The sequence below is a fragment of the Vombatus ursinus genome, unplaced genomic scaffold (assembly GCF_900497805.2).
Source record: "Vombatus ursinus unplaced genomic scaffold, bare-nosed wombat genome assembly UNPS02009975.1, whole genome shotgun sequence".
Lineage (NCBI taxonomy): Eukaryota > Metazoa > Chordata > Mammalia > Diprotodontia > Vombatidae > Vombatus > Vombatus ursinus.
The window spans coordinates 7,588,348-7,607,064 of NW_020949753.1; the positions used below are offsets into that span (position 1 = coordinate 7,588,348).

Sequence of the window (18,717 nt, forward strand, 5' to 3'; positions counted from 1 at the left end):
TTTATGATATGACCTTTTAGAGTGATGAACAATGATATGAGCACTGGAGAATAAAATTAAGGGTTGAGAGAGGATTATACTAGGAGAAGGAGAAAGGAAGAGGTAGAACGGGGTAAATTACCTCACAAAAAAAAAAACAGAAAAGAAAAGGCTCTTACAGTGGGGGGAAAATGGAGGAAGGTGAGAGGGAATGAGTGAATCTTATTCTCATAGGATTTGACTTAAGGAGGGAGTAACACACACTCAATTGGGTATGGAATCTGTCTTACCCTACAGGAAAATGGGGGGGGAGGGGACAAGAGAGTAGGGGGATGATAGAGAGGAGGGCAGATTGGGAAAGGGGGTAATCGGGAAAGGGGGTAATCAGAAGCAAATACTTCTGAGGAGGGACAGGGTCAGAAGAAAGAATAGAATAAATGGGGGCGCAGGATAGGATTAAGGGAAATAGAGTTAGTTTTTCACAGCATGTCTACTATGGAAGTATTTTGCATAACTGCACATGTATAACATATATTGAATTGCTTGTTTTTTCAATGAGGGTGGATGAGGAGGGAGGAAGGGAGAAAATTTAGAACCCAAAGTTTTAAAAACACATGTTTAAAAAAAAATGTTTTCACATGCAACTGGGAAATAAGAAATACAGGAAATGGGGTACAGAAATCGATCCTGCCCTACAGGAAAATAGAAGGGGAAGGGGATAAGAGGAGGGGAGAGATAGAAGGGAAGGTAGACTAGGGGAAGGGGTATTCAGAATGCATGCCAACTTGGGGTGGGGGGAGGGGCGAGATGGGGTGAAAATTTTAAACTCAAAATCTTGTGGAAGTAAATGTTGAAAACTAAAAATAAATAAATTTATTATTTAGCAAAAAAAAAGAAAAAAAGAATGATATGAGCAGAACTAGAACAATTTATACAATAGTAGCAACACTGGAAAAACAAACAACTTTGAAAGGTATTAGAACAATGATCAATATAATGACTACTCATGATCCTAGAGAAGAGAAGATGAAACACGATATATATTACAAAGAAGTGATGATTATGATGCAGAATGACGTATGTATCTGTGTCTGTATCCACAAACAGTTGTTTAGAGGCATTGAGGGAATCTGTTTTGCTTGATTGTGTATTTGTTAAAAGAAATCAGGTTTTTTTTTTTTCCCCAGTGGAGTTGGGGGTGGGAGGGAGAGAAAATAGATTTCTGTTAATTTAAAAAAAAAAAAAAAAGAGAAGTGTATGTGTGGGGTGCTACAAACTTGAGAGGCTGCTAGCAGTATTAGATTAAGTCACTGTATTGTCAGTTTTATTTAACTATTTGTTCCAAGAGATCTCTGACAAAGTGTGAGTAATCTATAATTGTAATTATAAAGACAAAAAAAATCAATAAAACAAAAAAAAAAGTCAAATACTTCTCAGGAAATACGTTTTCTCCCCCCTTTTTCTGTCATCTGTCTCTTTTTAGCCATCACACTCCTTAACGCTAGTTAAAGTGATAAGCTCCCAGGACAACCTAGTGCTTCTTAGAGTGTCTGTGAATGAAGCTGAGGTTACAAATAGGACTACTAGTTTTATAACGGAATACCTATAGGAATTACTAAAGCTCAACTCTCGGTGTCTCTCTGTCTCTCTATGTGTGTAGGCAGACACAGACACACAGACAAGCACACGCTTGGGACCAGATCTATGACTTCACTGATGTAGGAAACTCGCCAGGAAGTAAACTCTACTAATGCAGGGCAATGAGTTCTGCACTTTGAGTCACTAAGTTGTCTGGGGCACTAAACATTAAGCATCATAGATCTGGATCTGAAATGGAGTTTAAAGACCTTCTAGAACAACCCTTGATTTTAATGCTAAGGAAACTCACGACTGAACCCAAAGAGGATCAACGTTTTGGTCCCAGAGGTAGTAATACCAGAGGCGGGATCTGAACCCAGGTCCTCTCATATCAGCCTGAGCTCATCCTGCCATCCCACAATGCCCACGGAGCTCCATGGTCAGGATGTGTCCTTGCAGCCTTGGCCTCCTCTCTAGCCTTCTCACCTCATGAACGGCTGGAAAAACGGTGACCAAAGGCTGTTTATGGTAACAACCCATTTTCCTATAATCTTAGGCTTTATTAACCCGGGGCGTGTGAGTTTGGAAATGTATGTATGTATGTATGTAAAAACCTATGTATATGTGTATATTATGTGTACACATACACACGCATCCATACCTCGACAACCTTTTCAATATAATTTGGTTTCTTTTTGATCCTACATATTTTATGCATTTTAAAACATGATTCTGAGGAGTCTATAGGGTTTATCAAATGAAAAAGGCCTATGACACCAAAAAGCCTAATAACCCTTGCTCTAGATGACAGAAACTCAGCATTATGTTGACAGACCTTTTCCTGAGACACCATATACTTCCCCCTTTTCTGATTCTCTTTTCTTAAAATGACAAATAATTCTGACAGTGAAATGATTGTTTTATTTTTACACAGAAATATCAAACTGACACAGGACTGAAAAAAAAATTATTAGATTAGAGAATCATACATTAACAGCAACATTTTCAAGTCTGAAGAAGGCCAGAAAAAGATTTTATAAACATGAAACTATGTATCTGCTACCCACAACTTATTTATATAATGTGACATGGTAGGACTGATATTGCTCTGCTCGTGTTAATCCACTTATGGACTTTGTATATTTTAAAATGCACAGGTGCCAGATGGTACAGAGGAGGGAGAGCTGGGACCTGGAGTCGGGAAGACTATGTTTAAATCCAGTCTCAGACTCTTATTAGCTATGTGATCCTGGGCAAGTCACAACCTCTGCCTCAGTCTCCTCAACTGTAGAATTAGGACAATAGTACCTACTTCCCAGGGTTGTTGTGAGAATAAAATGAGATAAGATTTGTAAAGTGATTAGCATTGTGCTTAGCTATGAGTAAGTACTATATAATAATAATACACATGGTAAGTACTATGTAATAATAATGATGATGATGATGATGAACATGTTTCATTGACACTCTGTTTCAACATTTTCTCTAACTTTCTCAGTCTCTTATCGCCACCTCCTCTTCTGCCCTTGAAAGTCTTTTCTTGTAACAAACAAGTATAGTCAAGCAAAATATATTTGTGTGAAAGTATCTGTCCCATTTTGTACCTACAGTCTTTCATTTCACCAAGAGGAGGAAGGTATTCATGCTTTATCAGCAGTCTTCTGGGATCATGATTCCAGAACCCAAAACCCACTGTTTCTACTTCTCTGCTACAACAAAATATCGTTGCTAAATTTGTTTTGGTATACATGGGTCCTTCATCTCTGCTAATGCTCTCTTTGGGTTAGACCTAGAGTGATGGAATTGCTGGGCCAAAGGTTATGCACAGTTGAGTGACTCTGGGAGTATGGACCCAAATTGCTTTCCAGCACTGTTGGACCAATTCTCAGCTACACCAACAGTGCACTATTGTGCCTATCATTCTAGTCTCTCCAACAATTGTCTTTTCCCCATTTGATGGGTATGAAGTAGAACCTCAGATTTGTTGTATAAGCATTTTCCTTCTCTTTAGTGATTTGGAGCATTTTTCCTGTGGTTCTCGATAGCTTGAATTTCTTCCTTTAAGAATTACTTGTTCAGGGGCAGCTAGGAGGCGCAGTAGATAGAGCACCGGCCCTGGATTCAGGAGGACCTGAGTTCAAATCCGGCCTCAGACACATAACACTTACTAGCTGTGTGACCCTGGGCAAATCACTTAACCCCACTGCCTAGCCAAAAAAAAAAAAAAAAAAAAAATCACTTGTTCACATCCTATGACCACTAAAGAATGGTTCTTGATTTTATTTATTTGCGTCTATTTACTCCACATTTTGGATATCAGACCTTTATGAGAGAAATATGTTGCAATGACTTTATTTCTCAATTTGTTTCCCTTCTAACTGCACTGAATTTGTTTGTGCACAAAATTATCCATTTTATATCGTCTGATTTGCTCTATTTCCAGTCAAGAATTCTTTCCCTATTTATGATATGAAAAGGTATCTCCTTCCCCACGCCTTTAATGTGTCATTCTTTATGGTCAAGTCCTATATCCACTTGGAGTTTACAGAATATACTGTGAGATGTGGGGTTGTATCACTTCCTAATTCTGCTTTCCTAGTCTGTTTCACTGATCTACATTTATATTTTTACCCAGTAGCAAATAATTACGATGAACATTGTTTTGCAAATAGTTTGGGATTTAGTACTGCTAGCCCATCTCTCATTCCACTCCCCCACCCCATTATTTCTCTTCAGATTCTAGACCCTTTGTGAGTCTGACTGCTATGACACTAAATAAGTCTTCCTTCAAAGGTTATACTAATGTCATTTTTTATTGCATTGTGCTCAGTAAAGGATGTGGTTAATATTTTTGCTTCTCTGCACTTATTTATAATACTTTAGAAGAGGGCTAATTTTTTTTGTAAAGATGCTATACATAGCTGTGAAATGTCTGTTTCTTTGGATTCCCATTCAATAATTATTAGAGAGCTATCCTATTCAATTTTTACTGAAATTCTCTCCAGATCATTTTCTTTTTAATTTATTTTATCTGTCTAGGTCTGATTTAAGGTGTCCAACTTTTGTAAGTTTTGCTACTTATTTCTTCTTGTAATTTGACTAAATTTTCCTATAAGAGCCTAGATGCTATGCTATTATGTGCATATGTTAAGTATTAAAATTATTTAATTTTTGATGGTGCTTTAAAATATATTGTAGTTTCCTTGTTTAAACTATTTCCACTTTTAAGGTTACATTGTTTAAGATTGTGTTAACCCTACTTTTTTCAGTTCACTTGAAGTGTGATAAATTCTTCTCCATCCCTTCACTTTTAACTGTGTGAATCTTAACGTTTCCAGCGTCTTATTCTGTTTCCTCTTATTTTCAGCCTCAGGTACTGAACTGAGACTTGATGTAGTAGGTAGGCCTTATTCAGTCCTGTCTCCTCTGCATTCCTCTATCTGGATGGGGTAGCTACCATACCCACCCTACACTGTGCATCGGTCCCCTTGATTCTATCTCAGTCTTCTGGTGTTCTAATGCAAATTCTCTTTGCAAGATAGTTAGTGAGAAGTTGCTTCTGCTCCCTCTATGGTCCTTAAAGGATTCAGCAGGAGATCCTACTGTTTGGGGGCTGGCTGCATTGCATTACTTTCCTGGAACTGGTGCTCAGAGGATGAGCTGGCCAAGTCTCCCAATGTAACCGTCAGTGTTCCAAGGTTTGGCTGTCTCTTTGTGAGGTCAACCACTGAGACTGGTTCTATTCCTACTTCTATGCAATTCTGGACAGGATGGAAAAGATTATTTCTATTTTTTTTTTTGCTTTCTTTTTTCAGGCGTCTTTATCATTGGTCTTTCTGAGACTCTGTTAGATTTTCAGTGGGAGAGATTGGCTTCTTCATGACAATGCCATCTTATTTATAAGTCCTTTCACAGGATTTTCACAATCACAATGCCACTTTAGCAGTGGCACAATCCATTGTGACTTTTTATTTTCTTGTTTCTTGTTTTTGGGAAACTCTGTGATCCACCAATGCAATCAACTTCCTTTATTTATTAGCTTGACACAAGTAACCTGATCTCCATGAGTCTTGGTTTGCTTATATGTAAAGGTATGTGGTTCTATAATTCTTTTGGAACAGAGTGGTCCCTCAATTTGAAACAATACCGGGAACTTAATTCGAAAAAATAACTTTCAAGTGCAAGATGCTGTATTATTGACATTTATCAATTTCCTTCTTTCTGCCTGTACATTAGTATAAAAAGACAGATCATTGTACAATTTAGTAAGCTATATTTATTTATGCTTCTTATGTCACTTTGGTTTTGCAAATCAGTCAATTAAGCTGAAACTTGTTGTATTGTAACATTTTTAGCTATATTACTTTTTACTTGACTTCAAACAAAGCCCTTCCAGGTGACTGAAACACTTAGGGTTTTGTTTTTTTTGGCACTGAATAAAAGAAAGTGATAGTACAGTATGGAAAATTACATTTTAACACTTAATTACTATGTCAACCAAAGTTCTCTGAACAGTATTGAAATGTTCATAGCTTAAAATGCAGAAGCATAAAAAAATCCCTAGAAATTCTATCTCAATAATAACTGAAATCATGATCAGTTGAAAAAGTACTTTTGCAATAACAGACTGCCTATTTTAATTGTCAATAATATCCATGCTGGGGCAGCTCGGTGGCCCAGCGGATAGAATGGCAGGCCTGGAGTCAGAAAGACTCATCCTTCTGAGTTTAGATCTGGCCTCAGACTTTAACTAGCTACATGATTCTGGGCAAGTCACTTAACCCCGTTTGCCTCAGTTTCATCATCTGTAAAATGAACTGGAGAAGGAAATGGCAAACTAATCCATTATCTTTGCCAAGAAAATCCCAGATGAAGTCACAAAGAGTCCGACACGACTGAACTACAATAAAAATATCCAAGCTCGATAGCATGATAAATACTGTTACGGAATTTCAGAGTTGCTAGAGACCACAGAAATTCTATGCATTCAAAGGCATACTTCATTACATATTCTACACATACTTTTGAGGCCGAATAAAACACGTCTAATCCCTTTTCTACATGATATGCTTTCAAATATTTGAAAATATTATGTCCCCCCTAAGTCTCATCTGACTCAATCTAAACATCCCCAGTTTCAACCAACCATTATATGGAATAAACTGAAGGTCCTTTACCATCTTGGTCATTCTCTTCCCGACAGTCTCTAGGTTATCAGTGCCAACGTGGAGCCTAGTACTAAACAGAATACTCCAGACCTACTTGACCAGGGTAAAGTAAAAGGAACTATCACTTAGTTCTGGAAGCTATATGTTTCCTAATGCAGTCTAAGATCCCATTAACTTTGGAGGTTGACAGTATCACAAAACTGACTAATGTTTAGCTTGAAGTTCAGTAAAACCTCCAGATAGTGAGCTATTTAAATTTGATTTGTTTTTTGCCTAAAATATATATTTTTTTTAAACTGGAAAGAGACACCAATAAACCTACAAAAATCTTTCTGTGTATTGCTAACAAATTCCGAAAGGATCATAGAAAAAAACAAATTCCATTCAAAATTACTAAAATTTTATAAAATATTTGGAAGTTAACCTATTAATGAACATTAAGAGCATTATCAAACCACTAAAGTGTTAACTGCACAGAACTAAATGAACAACAAAGTTCATCTGGAGGAAGAAAAGATCAAGGACATGAAGGGAAATGCTGAAAAAAGGAGTGAAAGAAACAGAGCGTTATCATATCTCAAACTATTTTATAAAGCAGTAATCTCTATAATTATTTAGTACTGATTGAAATTCTGAAAAAAACAGCTACTGAAAAAAGCAAGGTAAGCAAGCCCCAGGAGCAATCACTAAAACAGGCTTTCATAAACCCCAAAACACAAATTATGAGGCAAGGCCTTCCTAATTTGATAAGAATTGATGCAGGAAATGGAAAGATGGTGTGCAAAAATTCAAATTTGGACCAATATATTATACAGCATACCCCAATAAATATAAATAGATATCAAGCTCAAATATTATTATATTATTAAATACACACACAGGTTAGAAAAGAATGGTACGTAGTACCTTATATAACCTTTGACTAGGGGGCAGAATTCTCAATTAAACAAGAGAAAGAGGTTATCAAAAAGTTAAAATGGATCAAGTTTTTACATAAGCAAAAGCAATGCAGATAGAATAAGAAAGAAAAGCTGTTGACAGGAGAAAATCTTCACAACAAATATCTCTGATAAAGACCTGATAATTAAAATACAAATGTATGAAAACAAAAGTCATTTCCCAACAGATAACTGACTTAAATGAACAGGCAGTTTAAAAAAAATGCAAGTTAGGGGGCAGCTAGGTGGCCCAGTGGATAAAGCTCTGGCCTTGGAGTCAGGAGGACCTGAGTTCAAATCCGGCCTCAGACACTTAACACTTACTACCTGTGTGACCCTGGGCAAGTCACTTAACCCCAATCGCCTCACCAAAGGCAAAAAAAAAAAAAAGTAAATTATCAACAACCACGCGAAAGAAGGCTCCAAAGCCCTAACAGTAAGAGGGAAAACAAACAAACAAACAAAAAAAAACAAAACACCTAATACTTGTCAGACTGGCAAAGATGATAAATGCTGAAGGGTTGTAGCAAGACAGGCATACTAACAGACTGCTGGTAGAGCTAAGAATTAGTCCAACCATCCTGGAAAACAACTCACAATTATACTAGAAAGTCACTAAATTACTGAAATAAAACTGTTAAGCTAATAATCACTAATTAGGCAAATTCCTCATAGAGATCAAAGATAGTGGGAAAGATCCTTAAAAATATCTATTTTAGCAAAAGAACTAGAAGGAAAGTGGGTGACCAGAGATTGAGATTTTGTCTAAACAAATTGTGGTTTGTGAATATAATGTAATACTAAGAAACTATAAGCAATAACAAATTATGAACAACTGCGATTCTTAGGAAAACCTGTATGAACAGATGCAAAACTGCGAGGAAAAATTTCATAATATGTAAACAGAGCAACACTGAAAGAGCTCAGAACTCTCATCAGTGTACTGGCCAATCCTAACTTCAAACAACTGATGGTGATGCATGTCTGCTGCAAGATAGCAGAGAGCTGCTGGACTATAGGTATGGAATGAGTCATGCATTGTGATACCATGGAGAACCTGATGAATTGTTCTGCATAAGCATACTTCTTGGTTGAAAAGGAAGATTCTATTGGGCCGGGATTCACTGACAGGTGATAACAATGTTTTTTAAAAAAAAGAGCCATCATTAAAACAATGCTCCCCCCCCCCAATTAATCTAAAGTAGGTATTCTTTATTTGTATTTGAATGTGCTACCAAAGTATAAAACTGTGCTTCAACTGATAGAGTAACTACCTTTTGGGAATCTTATTTACATACCCAGAGCCCACACACACCACCATAATTTGCAGAAAGCATCATTGTAGGGGATAAATCCCTCAAGTCAGACAATAGTTTCGTGCACAGGCTTTGGAGCCCACCCAGGATTTGCACGCCTTCTTACCCAAGTGGTTCTGCCAGCACTTTAGACCCGTTTCTTCGATCAGAGGCCTTGCAGCGGCGATATCCACCAGGCCCCGGTCATTGACAGGCAGGGTCACCTTGAACAGTTCTTCCAGAACTTGTTTCTTACTGTGTATCAATTCGGTCCAGACTCTGTTGACAGCTTTTATGAGAAGCTGACGACCTAAATCATAAAGAAAAAACACTGTTTATAATCTTTTACTTTCTACAAAATTTTTAAGTCAGAGTAATTTTAATTAAAAAAGATTCATTTGTTCACAAAGCATCTGATTCATTCAAACATACTGTCACTGTCAATATTGTCAGACCACAGACAACATGATCCATCTGAAAAGCTACAATAACAAGACCAAAAAAACATACAAAAATATTAGCTTAATCTGTATAATTATGAGTACATTTTCCTACATTAATTTTTCTCTGTAGCTCATATGAATTATATGATTGTCTAAAAATGATTTGGTCTTAAACATTTATTACATATATATATATATGACTCTTTTTAACATCCCATCTAGGGAAGCTTTCTCTTTTTTTTAAATGCTTGCATTTTGTTAGTACCTATTATTCTTTATTTGCAATGACTATAATAGATCATTTCATAAAACAAGTTTTACAAAAATGAGAAATGATAATTACAGTTCTTACTTAGTGATAACAAAGCTTATCCCCAAATCTAATCATTTCTTATACCATTTGGAAATGATTAGATCGCACCTAGGTGAGAGATCATAAGTATAAGGCGGTTCTTCTAGAACATATAGACATGTTTTTGACTAAATAATAAATCTATTTTGAGACTTTTTATGTTGGAAGTAAGCGGAACTGCTAAGGCCTCTTTCTTAGCACATCTGGCTTCTTCACCACCATCATCATCAAATAGCAACCGCTATAGGCCAGGGACCATGCTAGGAACAAAGAAAGAACTTCGATTCTCCTGGGAGAGATGCTGTGTGTGTATACGTGTGTGCTGGTGTGACTGTGTATGTGCAGAATAACTTTACAGAGAATAGATACAAAGTAGTTAAATACAGGATAGCTTGTATTTCCTTTTACAAGGGAACTTGCCGGGAAGAACAGGAAACGATTCTTGTAAAAAGTGGTTCTTAAGCTGAGTCTTGAAGGAAGGGAAAATTCTAGAGGCTGCAAGTGGAAAGGAGAAGGGCAGGTCAGATGTGTCTGGAGGAGAACCAGGAGAAAGCCATGTGACAAAAACCTGGAGAAGAGAAAGTGTGTGCAAGGACAGAGCGGTCAACAGCAGGAGACACAGAGGACAGGTCAAGAAGGATGACTATTGAGAAATGCCAAAACATCTGGCAATCCAGAGGTCACTGGTAAGTGGGGAGAAAGCAATTTTAGTTGAATAATGAAATCAGAAGCCAGGTTTCAGATGGCTGAGCAGGAAGAAGAAAGCAAGTGAAGAAAGCAGCGGGATAGATACCTTGTTCTAGGAGAATGTCTGAAAAAGACAGAAGAGACACAGGATATAACATGATGGGATAGCAGGGTCTAGTGAAGTTTTTTTTTTTTTAAGGATATGGGAGGCTTGGGTATGTTTGAAGGCAGCAAGGAAGGACCCAGAAGACAGAGAGAGAGAAGCTGATGATCAGAGAGAAGGTAGATGACTGAGGTTGATGGAAGGAGATAGGATCAAGAATACATGAAGCTAAATGGTAGCCAAGTGGTGCAGTGGATAGAGTACCAGCCCTGGAACCAGTGCGATCTGACTTCAAATCTGGCCTTAGACACTTACCAGCTGTATGACCTTGGGCAACTCGCTTAACCCTGACTGCCTCCAAAAAAAAAAAAAAAGAGTATATGAAGAGACACTGGTCTTGAAAAAGAGAAGGGCCACCTCAATCAAAGACCGAGGGGAAAAGAGAACAAAGACATAGTGTCAAGGGTTTTCGGTTGAAGAGAGTAGGAGAAAGGGGAGCTCAGGTTGAACAGCTTTAATTTTCTTTCTTTTTTTAAATATAATTTTATTTTTTCAATAAAAGTTTTGTTTCCTTTTTCAGCCATCTCTACCACACTGGAAAAAAAAAAAGTAAAACAAAACTCTTGTAAAAATATGAATTGCCAAGCAGAAAAAAAAAAAAGGAATCCCCACATTGGCCATATCCAAAAACGTGTCTTATTCTGCACTTCTTAGTCCATGAGTGCCCTGTTCAGAGATGGGTAGCATGCTTCACTCGCAGTCACCTGGAATCATGAGTGCGCATTGTCTTGATCAGAGTTCTTACATTTTTCAGAAATGTTTGTCTCCACAATGTCATTATTGTGTAAAGGGTCCTCACATAAGCCTCCCAGGGCTCCTGTCTTATCATTTCTTATGGCACTAGAGGATCCATTATGTTCACATACTACAATTCGTTCAGCTACTCTCCAATTGATGAGGTAGTTCTTTGCCCCATAAAAACAATTGCTATAAATATTTTTAAACATGTTTCTTTTTCCTCTTCTATCTTTTTTTGGGGGGATATAGATATAGTAGTGGCATAGCTGGATCAAAGGCAATAGACAGTTTAGTACCTTTTGGGGCACAGTTCCAAACTACGTTCTAGAATGGCTCGATCAATGCACAGCTTCACCAGCAGTCCAGGTGTCTACTTTACCTAAGCCCCTTCATTTTTGTAGACTGGCAACCTGACAAGCGTAATGTAGAACTGTAGCAGTAAAGCAGGAGTAACTCAAGGATAAGGTTTTGCCAAGAAACAAACTGAGGCAGGACAAGGGGTGAGGGACCTGTGTGAGGGCAGGGAGAGTTGAACTCATTAGTGACAGTGCTGTGATTGGGAAGGAATAAAATGAAGCTTCAGGAGGGCTAAGGGCCTGGGGAAAGTGCCGAGGGGCTGGTGGGTCTGGAGGTCCCCAAGAGGACAAAGAAGACAGTTGGGAAAGGCAAGACCCAGAGAAAGATGGAATGATAAAGGGACAATCCAGGAAGGGGAATAGCTGTTTGTGGGTAAGAGGAGTTCTAACGGGCGACCATCCCTGAGTGATGGGGAAGATGCCAACACAGCAGGGCTGAAAAAGGATAACTGGGAGGTGAAGGTATTTAAGAGCATATCACTTTGGGGGCAGCTAGGTGGTACAGTGGATAGAGCACTGGCCCCGAAGTTAGAAGGACCTGAGTTCAAATCTCAGACACTTGGGTGTGGAACCCTGGACAAATCACTTAACCTCTATTATGAGAGAGAGAGAGACAGAGAGAGAGAGACACACACACACACACACACACACACACACACACACAGAGAAAGAAAGAGAGAGAGAGAGAGAGAGAGAGAGAGAATGAGAATATATCACTGTGAATGCTACAGTTTCCCACAAAACACGAGTCAAGTGCTGGGCTCTTCCAGAAGACAGAATGACCAGGGACTAGTCTATCACAGCCATCACAATCTAGACTGGGGAGAAATGTTTGAATGTGTGAATGTTAAAGGAAAAGAGGCTAAAGCATGGCGGTGGGACAGGAAGGCGGCTGGAAATCAAGGAGTATCCTGAATGCCTCTGTGCTCAGATAATGAGAAAAGTCAGATCCAAGGCTGGAAGGGGAAGTCAGGGGAAGTAGCCTGAAGGAGATGAGAGAAAGGAGTCTAGAACAAAAGCGAGCCTGCTTATTATACAACAGGAATTTCAGTGGTGTTAACAACTGTTAGGGGTCCCCTGAACTTGTCTTTTTGAGTTGCCATATTTTCCATAAACACTGGACCCAGAGTATGCAGGAGGCCCTGAACGCATCAAGGATGAAGCTCCCCCTCAGCTTGCATCCCAAGCCGGACTCCCTGTGTGTGCCTGGGAGGCAAGGCAGGACGCAGTCAGCCTGTGCTAGGCTTGTGTAGCTGGGACCCCTGGAGATAAGCAGACCATCCTATCTTTTGCCATCACCCTGATCCTCCCCTTTGGGAGGGATTTTGTCCTTTTCCCACCTTTACTGCACCTTTTCCCCCCATGCCATTCCCCTTTAGGTAGAGATTTGTGTTTTTCTCCTCCTCCTTTTGTGGTACTGTTGTGAATATGCAAACTTCTGTGTGGATTGTGAAGTCTTTGGGCTCCACATCCATGTTCATTTCTCTTGTAATAAACCTGGTTTTCCCATAAGTCTCATGATACCACGATTGCCTCTTGGCAGAAGAAAGGGCTGGCTGAGTTGGAGTGGGCCTTGCCTGGAGAGGGTGATGCTGAAGACAAGAGGAAGGGTCTTGGGAGACACTGGCCCTTGAGTGGCACATGAAGTCTACAGGGTCAGGAAGGCAGCCGGCAGTCACAGGGCTGGGCCTTGCTCTGAGCCGACCCCGTCCTCTTTACCTTAGTCACTCCGTGCTGACGGAGGCTGAGTGGTGACAGTCGTAGAACTGCATCGAGTCACAGCAAGGGAGAGACAGAGAAAGACGGGCCACAAGTCGTGTGCAGGGGCTTATGCTGGTTACCTTCACTGACATCCTGACTGCAGCTGCCGTCTGAGTCTATGTCGGAGGGGATCATGATGTGCCAGGTCGTCATGCGGGCCTCTGCTTCCAGTCCAAACCCATCCACGTGGCTGGAAAAGTCCGATCATTTTAACATTGTCTGAGGAAGGTCACGGCCTTGGAAAACCTCTAGTGGGCAAACATTGCTACGGCAAGTCAAAGATTCCCTGGCTCTCAGTCTTCCTCTCCTCCTCACTTTCTGCCTCCCTGCTAGGGGCCTTGAACATCCATGCTGGTGCTCCTTCAAACGCCCTGACCTCTCAGTTTTTGGATGTCCTCCGGCCCCATGACCACCCTCTTCTACCCACATCAGCCATTCATAGGAACAGAGCTCACTATTACACTTATTTGAACAAAAGCTGATATTCCTGTGTCTGAACATAACCTACCACTCTATGTCTCCCTATGCTCCCCTCCTAAAACTAATTTTCATTTCAAAACCTCTGACATCATGCCCCACTTTCTACAACTCCTTCCCTCCAATACTTAATACTGAGGGGACCCTTCTCCTTGCTGAGACTGTCGGCCTGACCTCCCACCTAACGGCTTCTGCTCCCTCACCAACCACATCCCATGCCCTAATCTGGTGAGGAAGGACTTGAACCCAGTCTTCATGACCCTCAGGCCAGCTTTTTATCCATGACACTACACTGTCTCCTTAAGGTTGTGAAGGACAATAAAAGGGATCAAAACACAGAGCTATTCACCAGGGAAACGATCTCTTACAAAATTAGTCCCTGCTCATGCACTTCTTCTCATTTAATGCTGGTGTCTATCCTCACTCATCATCAGCTCTCTGTGCACCAACATTTGTGTTGGTTGGCGGCTCACTTACTACGACAGGTGCTTCAAAAGAGAAGGATCTGAACATGAAAGGATTAAGACAGACCCTTGGGAAAACGGATTGAGTATTTTTGTAACAATGACTCTTTTTAAGATTATGCTGTAAAAGTCAAATTTGAAGGAAGTCATGTTGTTTCATCATACAATTTTGCTGGAAAAAATTTTTAAAAACCAATGAATATTTTATTTGTTTTTTGATTCTTAGATTGTTTAAGAATTAATGCAGAGTTGCAATCACATGATCATACATTTCCAGCTAGAAGGGACCTTAGAGGCCAATGAATCCAACTCCTTCTTTCAATACAAGAGGAGACTGAAGTACAGAGAGGTTGGATGACTTGTCAGCATCCTAGGGATGCTGATAGGGAGCACCTAAGGCAGGTTCAGGCCTTCCAGACTCTCAAGACCAATGTTCTCTGTACTATGCTCCCTAAAGTTGCCTCTTGTTTAAAAAACAAAACAAAACAAAACTTGTTTTGGGGATTGAAACTGAGGTTTCACTAGTTTAGAAAACTCATTTACCAATGCACACAGGCACCTGGAGCATTAACTCCCTCGCCCAGGAACATTCGGCTAATATTATACCCTCCCCTAACTGCCCTTAATTTTGTTATCTGTAAAGTAAAACACACAACTTGTTAACTATAAGCTAAAATAAACTTATTTTTCACGATATTTCATTTCATTTTTCCAGACAAAAGTCCAGATAAACTCCCCCCCACTGTTTATAATGAAATGCTAGCCCTTGCTTTAGATGGATTCACAATGGAGCAGCCTCAAATAATGAGGATCTTATGAGTTACTGAGGAAGACACGCACAGGGGAAATAGCCCACAGAATATCATCGGAGAGATGTGTAACTGGGGAAAGCAGTGGGCTGACCACGTGAGGAGACTGAGAGGTGACTGCTGGGCAGCCTGGGGAGAATCTGAAGGAAGACCTTTAAGCACGTTGGACCAGCCCTCTTTGTCAGACTTTTGGGAGCTGCAGAAAAGGCAATCTGCACTACAGGAGGGGACATCCATATCAATGGGATCACAAATAGACTGCAATAGCCAAGAAATAGCCAAACATTATTGAGTTATAATTTCTTAAAGATGAATCAACATAGGTACTTTATCTGGACTTCTGCATAGCAGCATTGGCTTTTAGGAGAAAAGTTTGGCTAGTTTTGCTTACTTTCCATTTTTAAAAATTTGCATGTGGTCAGAGGATCATAGGATTTGGGAACCAGAAGAAACTTAAGAGTTCAGTCAAGATGCCCCCTTATTTTACAGGAAAGGAAATTAATGCCATGGACAGTGCTCTTAATCAGTCGTAAGGGATAAGCCAAGATTTGAACTCACAAACTCTTGCTCCAAATCTAAGCTGAGGAAAAGAGAGAAGGAATATCACCATATAATCATTAGCATGAAGCTGTTTTTTTTAATAGGACAATAGTTTCTGAACTTCAAATAAGATGAATTTGTCCTGAAGCACTCACCTTCCAACATGCAGATTAATCAAGCAATGAGCCAGACAGCTAATGAACTCTTGGTCATGGTTTCCTGGTCCTAGGATTAAGTTTCTGTTCACAGTAAGGACCCTAAGAGAATCGAGGAGAGCAACTTGCTGTGGGACTGTTTTGTGTGCCCTTGAAAACTGGTACAAGATGGTCCTATTTAGGCAGTGGTAAACGGCATCCAGTGACAACCCTTGCGATCTTCGTTTTGACTAATTAAACATATGAAAAGTACATGGTAAAATGAACAGTGCAATATCTTTATAACAAGGAATGCTCTGCTGAAGTTAACAAAATAATTTACTATTCACGAAAAACACTTGGGAAAAAGATGAACATTATTCAATGTATAGTTTAATAACTGAAAATGATACCAGAAAATATTCCGTAAGGTTTCGATTTCACTGCCTTTTGAGTACTACTCTGGCTTAAAAAAAAAAAGGCAAACACACAATAACCTGAGAAAAGACTATGACCCTTACGCAACAGCATATCAGTTTACTATTTTCAACATATTTTCCCATGAACTACTAAACAAAGCAACAGGTACCTAGAATGAAGCATAAAAATAATCCTTATTCACAAGTAACTGAGCCGTAGATTGACATGGAACACTCAGAGGAAGAGGAGAGAAGAAATAGGAGAACCGTGACTTGGCAAAATACAAAAATGGTGGCTGACCCTCTAATATCTTTCTCTTTTGAACTTACCCATAATGAGCACTATAAAAATAAATCAACTAAGTAGCAATTGGAAGTGATGCAGGAATGAGGAACCTGCAGCCACAAGGGCACATGTGGCCCTCTAGGTCCTCAAGTATAGGCCTTTGACTGAATCCAAACTTCACAGAACAAACTGTTGGTTGACAAATTGTTGTCTGCACTTGAGGACCTAGAGGGCCACATGTGGCCTTGAGGCTGCAGGTTCCCCACCGCTATGAAAGTTCTTTGGGGTAAAGAGTGTCAAGAACTCTACTGTTGGCCACAAACTGATGGGTAAGTCCACCAGTTCAACTCCTTGGAAGAAACAATTTTGAAAAACCTTCCTGAAAACAGACTGCTGTATGTTTATTAGTAAGCTTTCCTTCATGTAAAAACACAAGGGGAGAAGATTGACTTTGGCTTCCTCTCAAAGTCACTATCTTGGAACCATCAGTAAAATATTATTAATAATTAAATGTAATAAACATTAGTTCCTAGACTGTGCTGGGGGCTAAAGATATAATCACAAAACTAAAACAATACCTCCTGGCTTAAGCCTGCATTCTACAGTATTGTTATTATCATTATAATTATATTATCACCAGTATTAGTAAAAAACAAAACAAAACTATTAAGACTATTAAAAAGGAAACTTTGTACAATAGGCTTGAACAGGTTACCTGTGCAATTAGTTGAATAATAAAATCGATAAGGAGTTTAGATTCCTTATTGAACATTCCCTGCCAAAGCTTGTCTACCACACGCTGGGTGAAATAAAATACATTGTTCACTAGCACTTGGTAACTTCCTCCACTGGTGATGGGCAGAGATGCATCTTCCCCTAAATTCCAGAAAGAAAAAAACAAGAAAATGAATACATATGCAGCAGAAGGTGAAAAGAATTAAGAAGTTCTAAAACAAGTCAACTAGTACTATACTATCTGAAGTACTTTCCCCATTTTTAGATAACTCTGTAATCATGGGGACAAAAATCCTTAAATAACCCAAATATAACAGCCTTTTAGTTGCTGTTTTCTCATTTGTAAAATGAAATTATCTGACCTACCATGAGAATCACTATGAAATCACACAGGTGAAAATGATTTAAAAATTATACAAATGCTGCCCATTCTATCTTAAGTATCATCCACTGTGTAGTATGTATTTCACACCATAAATATTCGCAATTTAAGTAAATCTCAACAAAAGTTAAAAGCAGCACATCTATTTCAGGATGTACTTTTTGCACATTATGACAATATTCAAAATCTCTGGGTAAACATTTCTTTTTTTTAAAGTAAAGGTAATAGGGCAATAAGAGCATTCTGGCATCCATGATTAAAATCATTCACTGATCCAATCTGGCAAGCATTAAATGCTTGCTATATGAAAAGAAATGTTCTAAGTGCTGGGGATACAAAGTAATAATGAAACTAGCACATGCACCAAAATAATTTTTTTATGTACATATTTCCTCTGTTCTCAGAAGAAACTGCCACCACACTACACTTTAATATATTTTTATCATGGCATGCAATGGTAAAGGGGGCGTTTCCTTTCTCACAGAAAGCCTGTTTCAAAAAAACAAAAACAAACCTCCAGATACTGGAATAAATTAGACTCTCTATAAGTAGTTCTCTCTATAAAGTCTATATGAATATAAAATATTCATAAAAGGAAGAGGCCTTTAAACTATTAAAAAAAAAAGAGGATGTTTTTATATGTTGTCTTTCCTTTTTCTCTGTCCAACCTTCACATTGTCTGTACCCCAAGTACATGTGCCACAATTTATATGAAAAATTTAGGTCAGAATTTTTGAAAGATTTTTATTTTTGCTTTTTTTTAGATTTAATGGCTGGAGGGGAGGTAGAGAAAAGAAAAATCCTTAAAAATAGAGTTCAAACAGGAAGAAGAGAAGGAAATTAAGATTTCATTTGGGTTTCTTAATGGAAGATGACTGATAAAAGTCAAAGGTAAAATATGAAATTACCCAATAAAACATCAGCTGCAAGCAAGTGGTCCATGACACTATCTAAAACATAAGTCTGAAATTCTTTTTGCTGAGTTCTTGTAGACCTTTCAGGAGAAGCCTGCA

The 18,717-nt window shown here is 38.9% G+C and overlaps 1 protein-coding gene across 5 annotated transcripts in view; it reads right to left on the reverse strand.

The window, feature by feature from the left end:
* Positions 1–18,717, reverse strand: part of WDFY3 (WD repeat and FYVE domain containing 3) — a 296,048-nt gene that overhangs the window by 70,354 nt on the left and 206,977 nt on the right. For all 5 annotated transcript variants that reach the window (XM_027853427.1, XM_027853425.1, XM_027853426.1 and 2 more), the window contains 5 exons: positions 18,613–18,712; positions 17,303–17,463; positions 15,904–16,133; positions 13,539–13,648; positions 9,086–9,268 (listed from right to left, as the gene is read on the reverse strand). In XM_027853427.1, the coding sequence (XP_027709228.1) occupies positions 9,086–9,268; positions 13,539–13,648; positions 15,904–16,133; positions 17,303–17,463; positions 18,613–18,712 (784 nt within the window). The remainder of the gene's footprint in view (positions 1–9,085; positions 9,269–13,538; positions 13,649–15,903; positions 16,134–17,302; positions 17,464–18,612; positions 18,713–18,717) is intronic.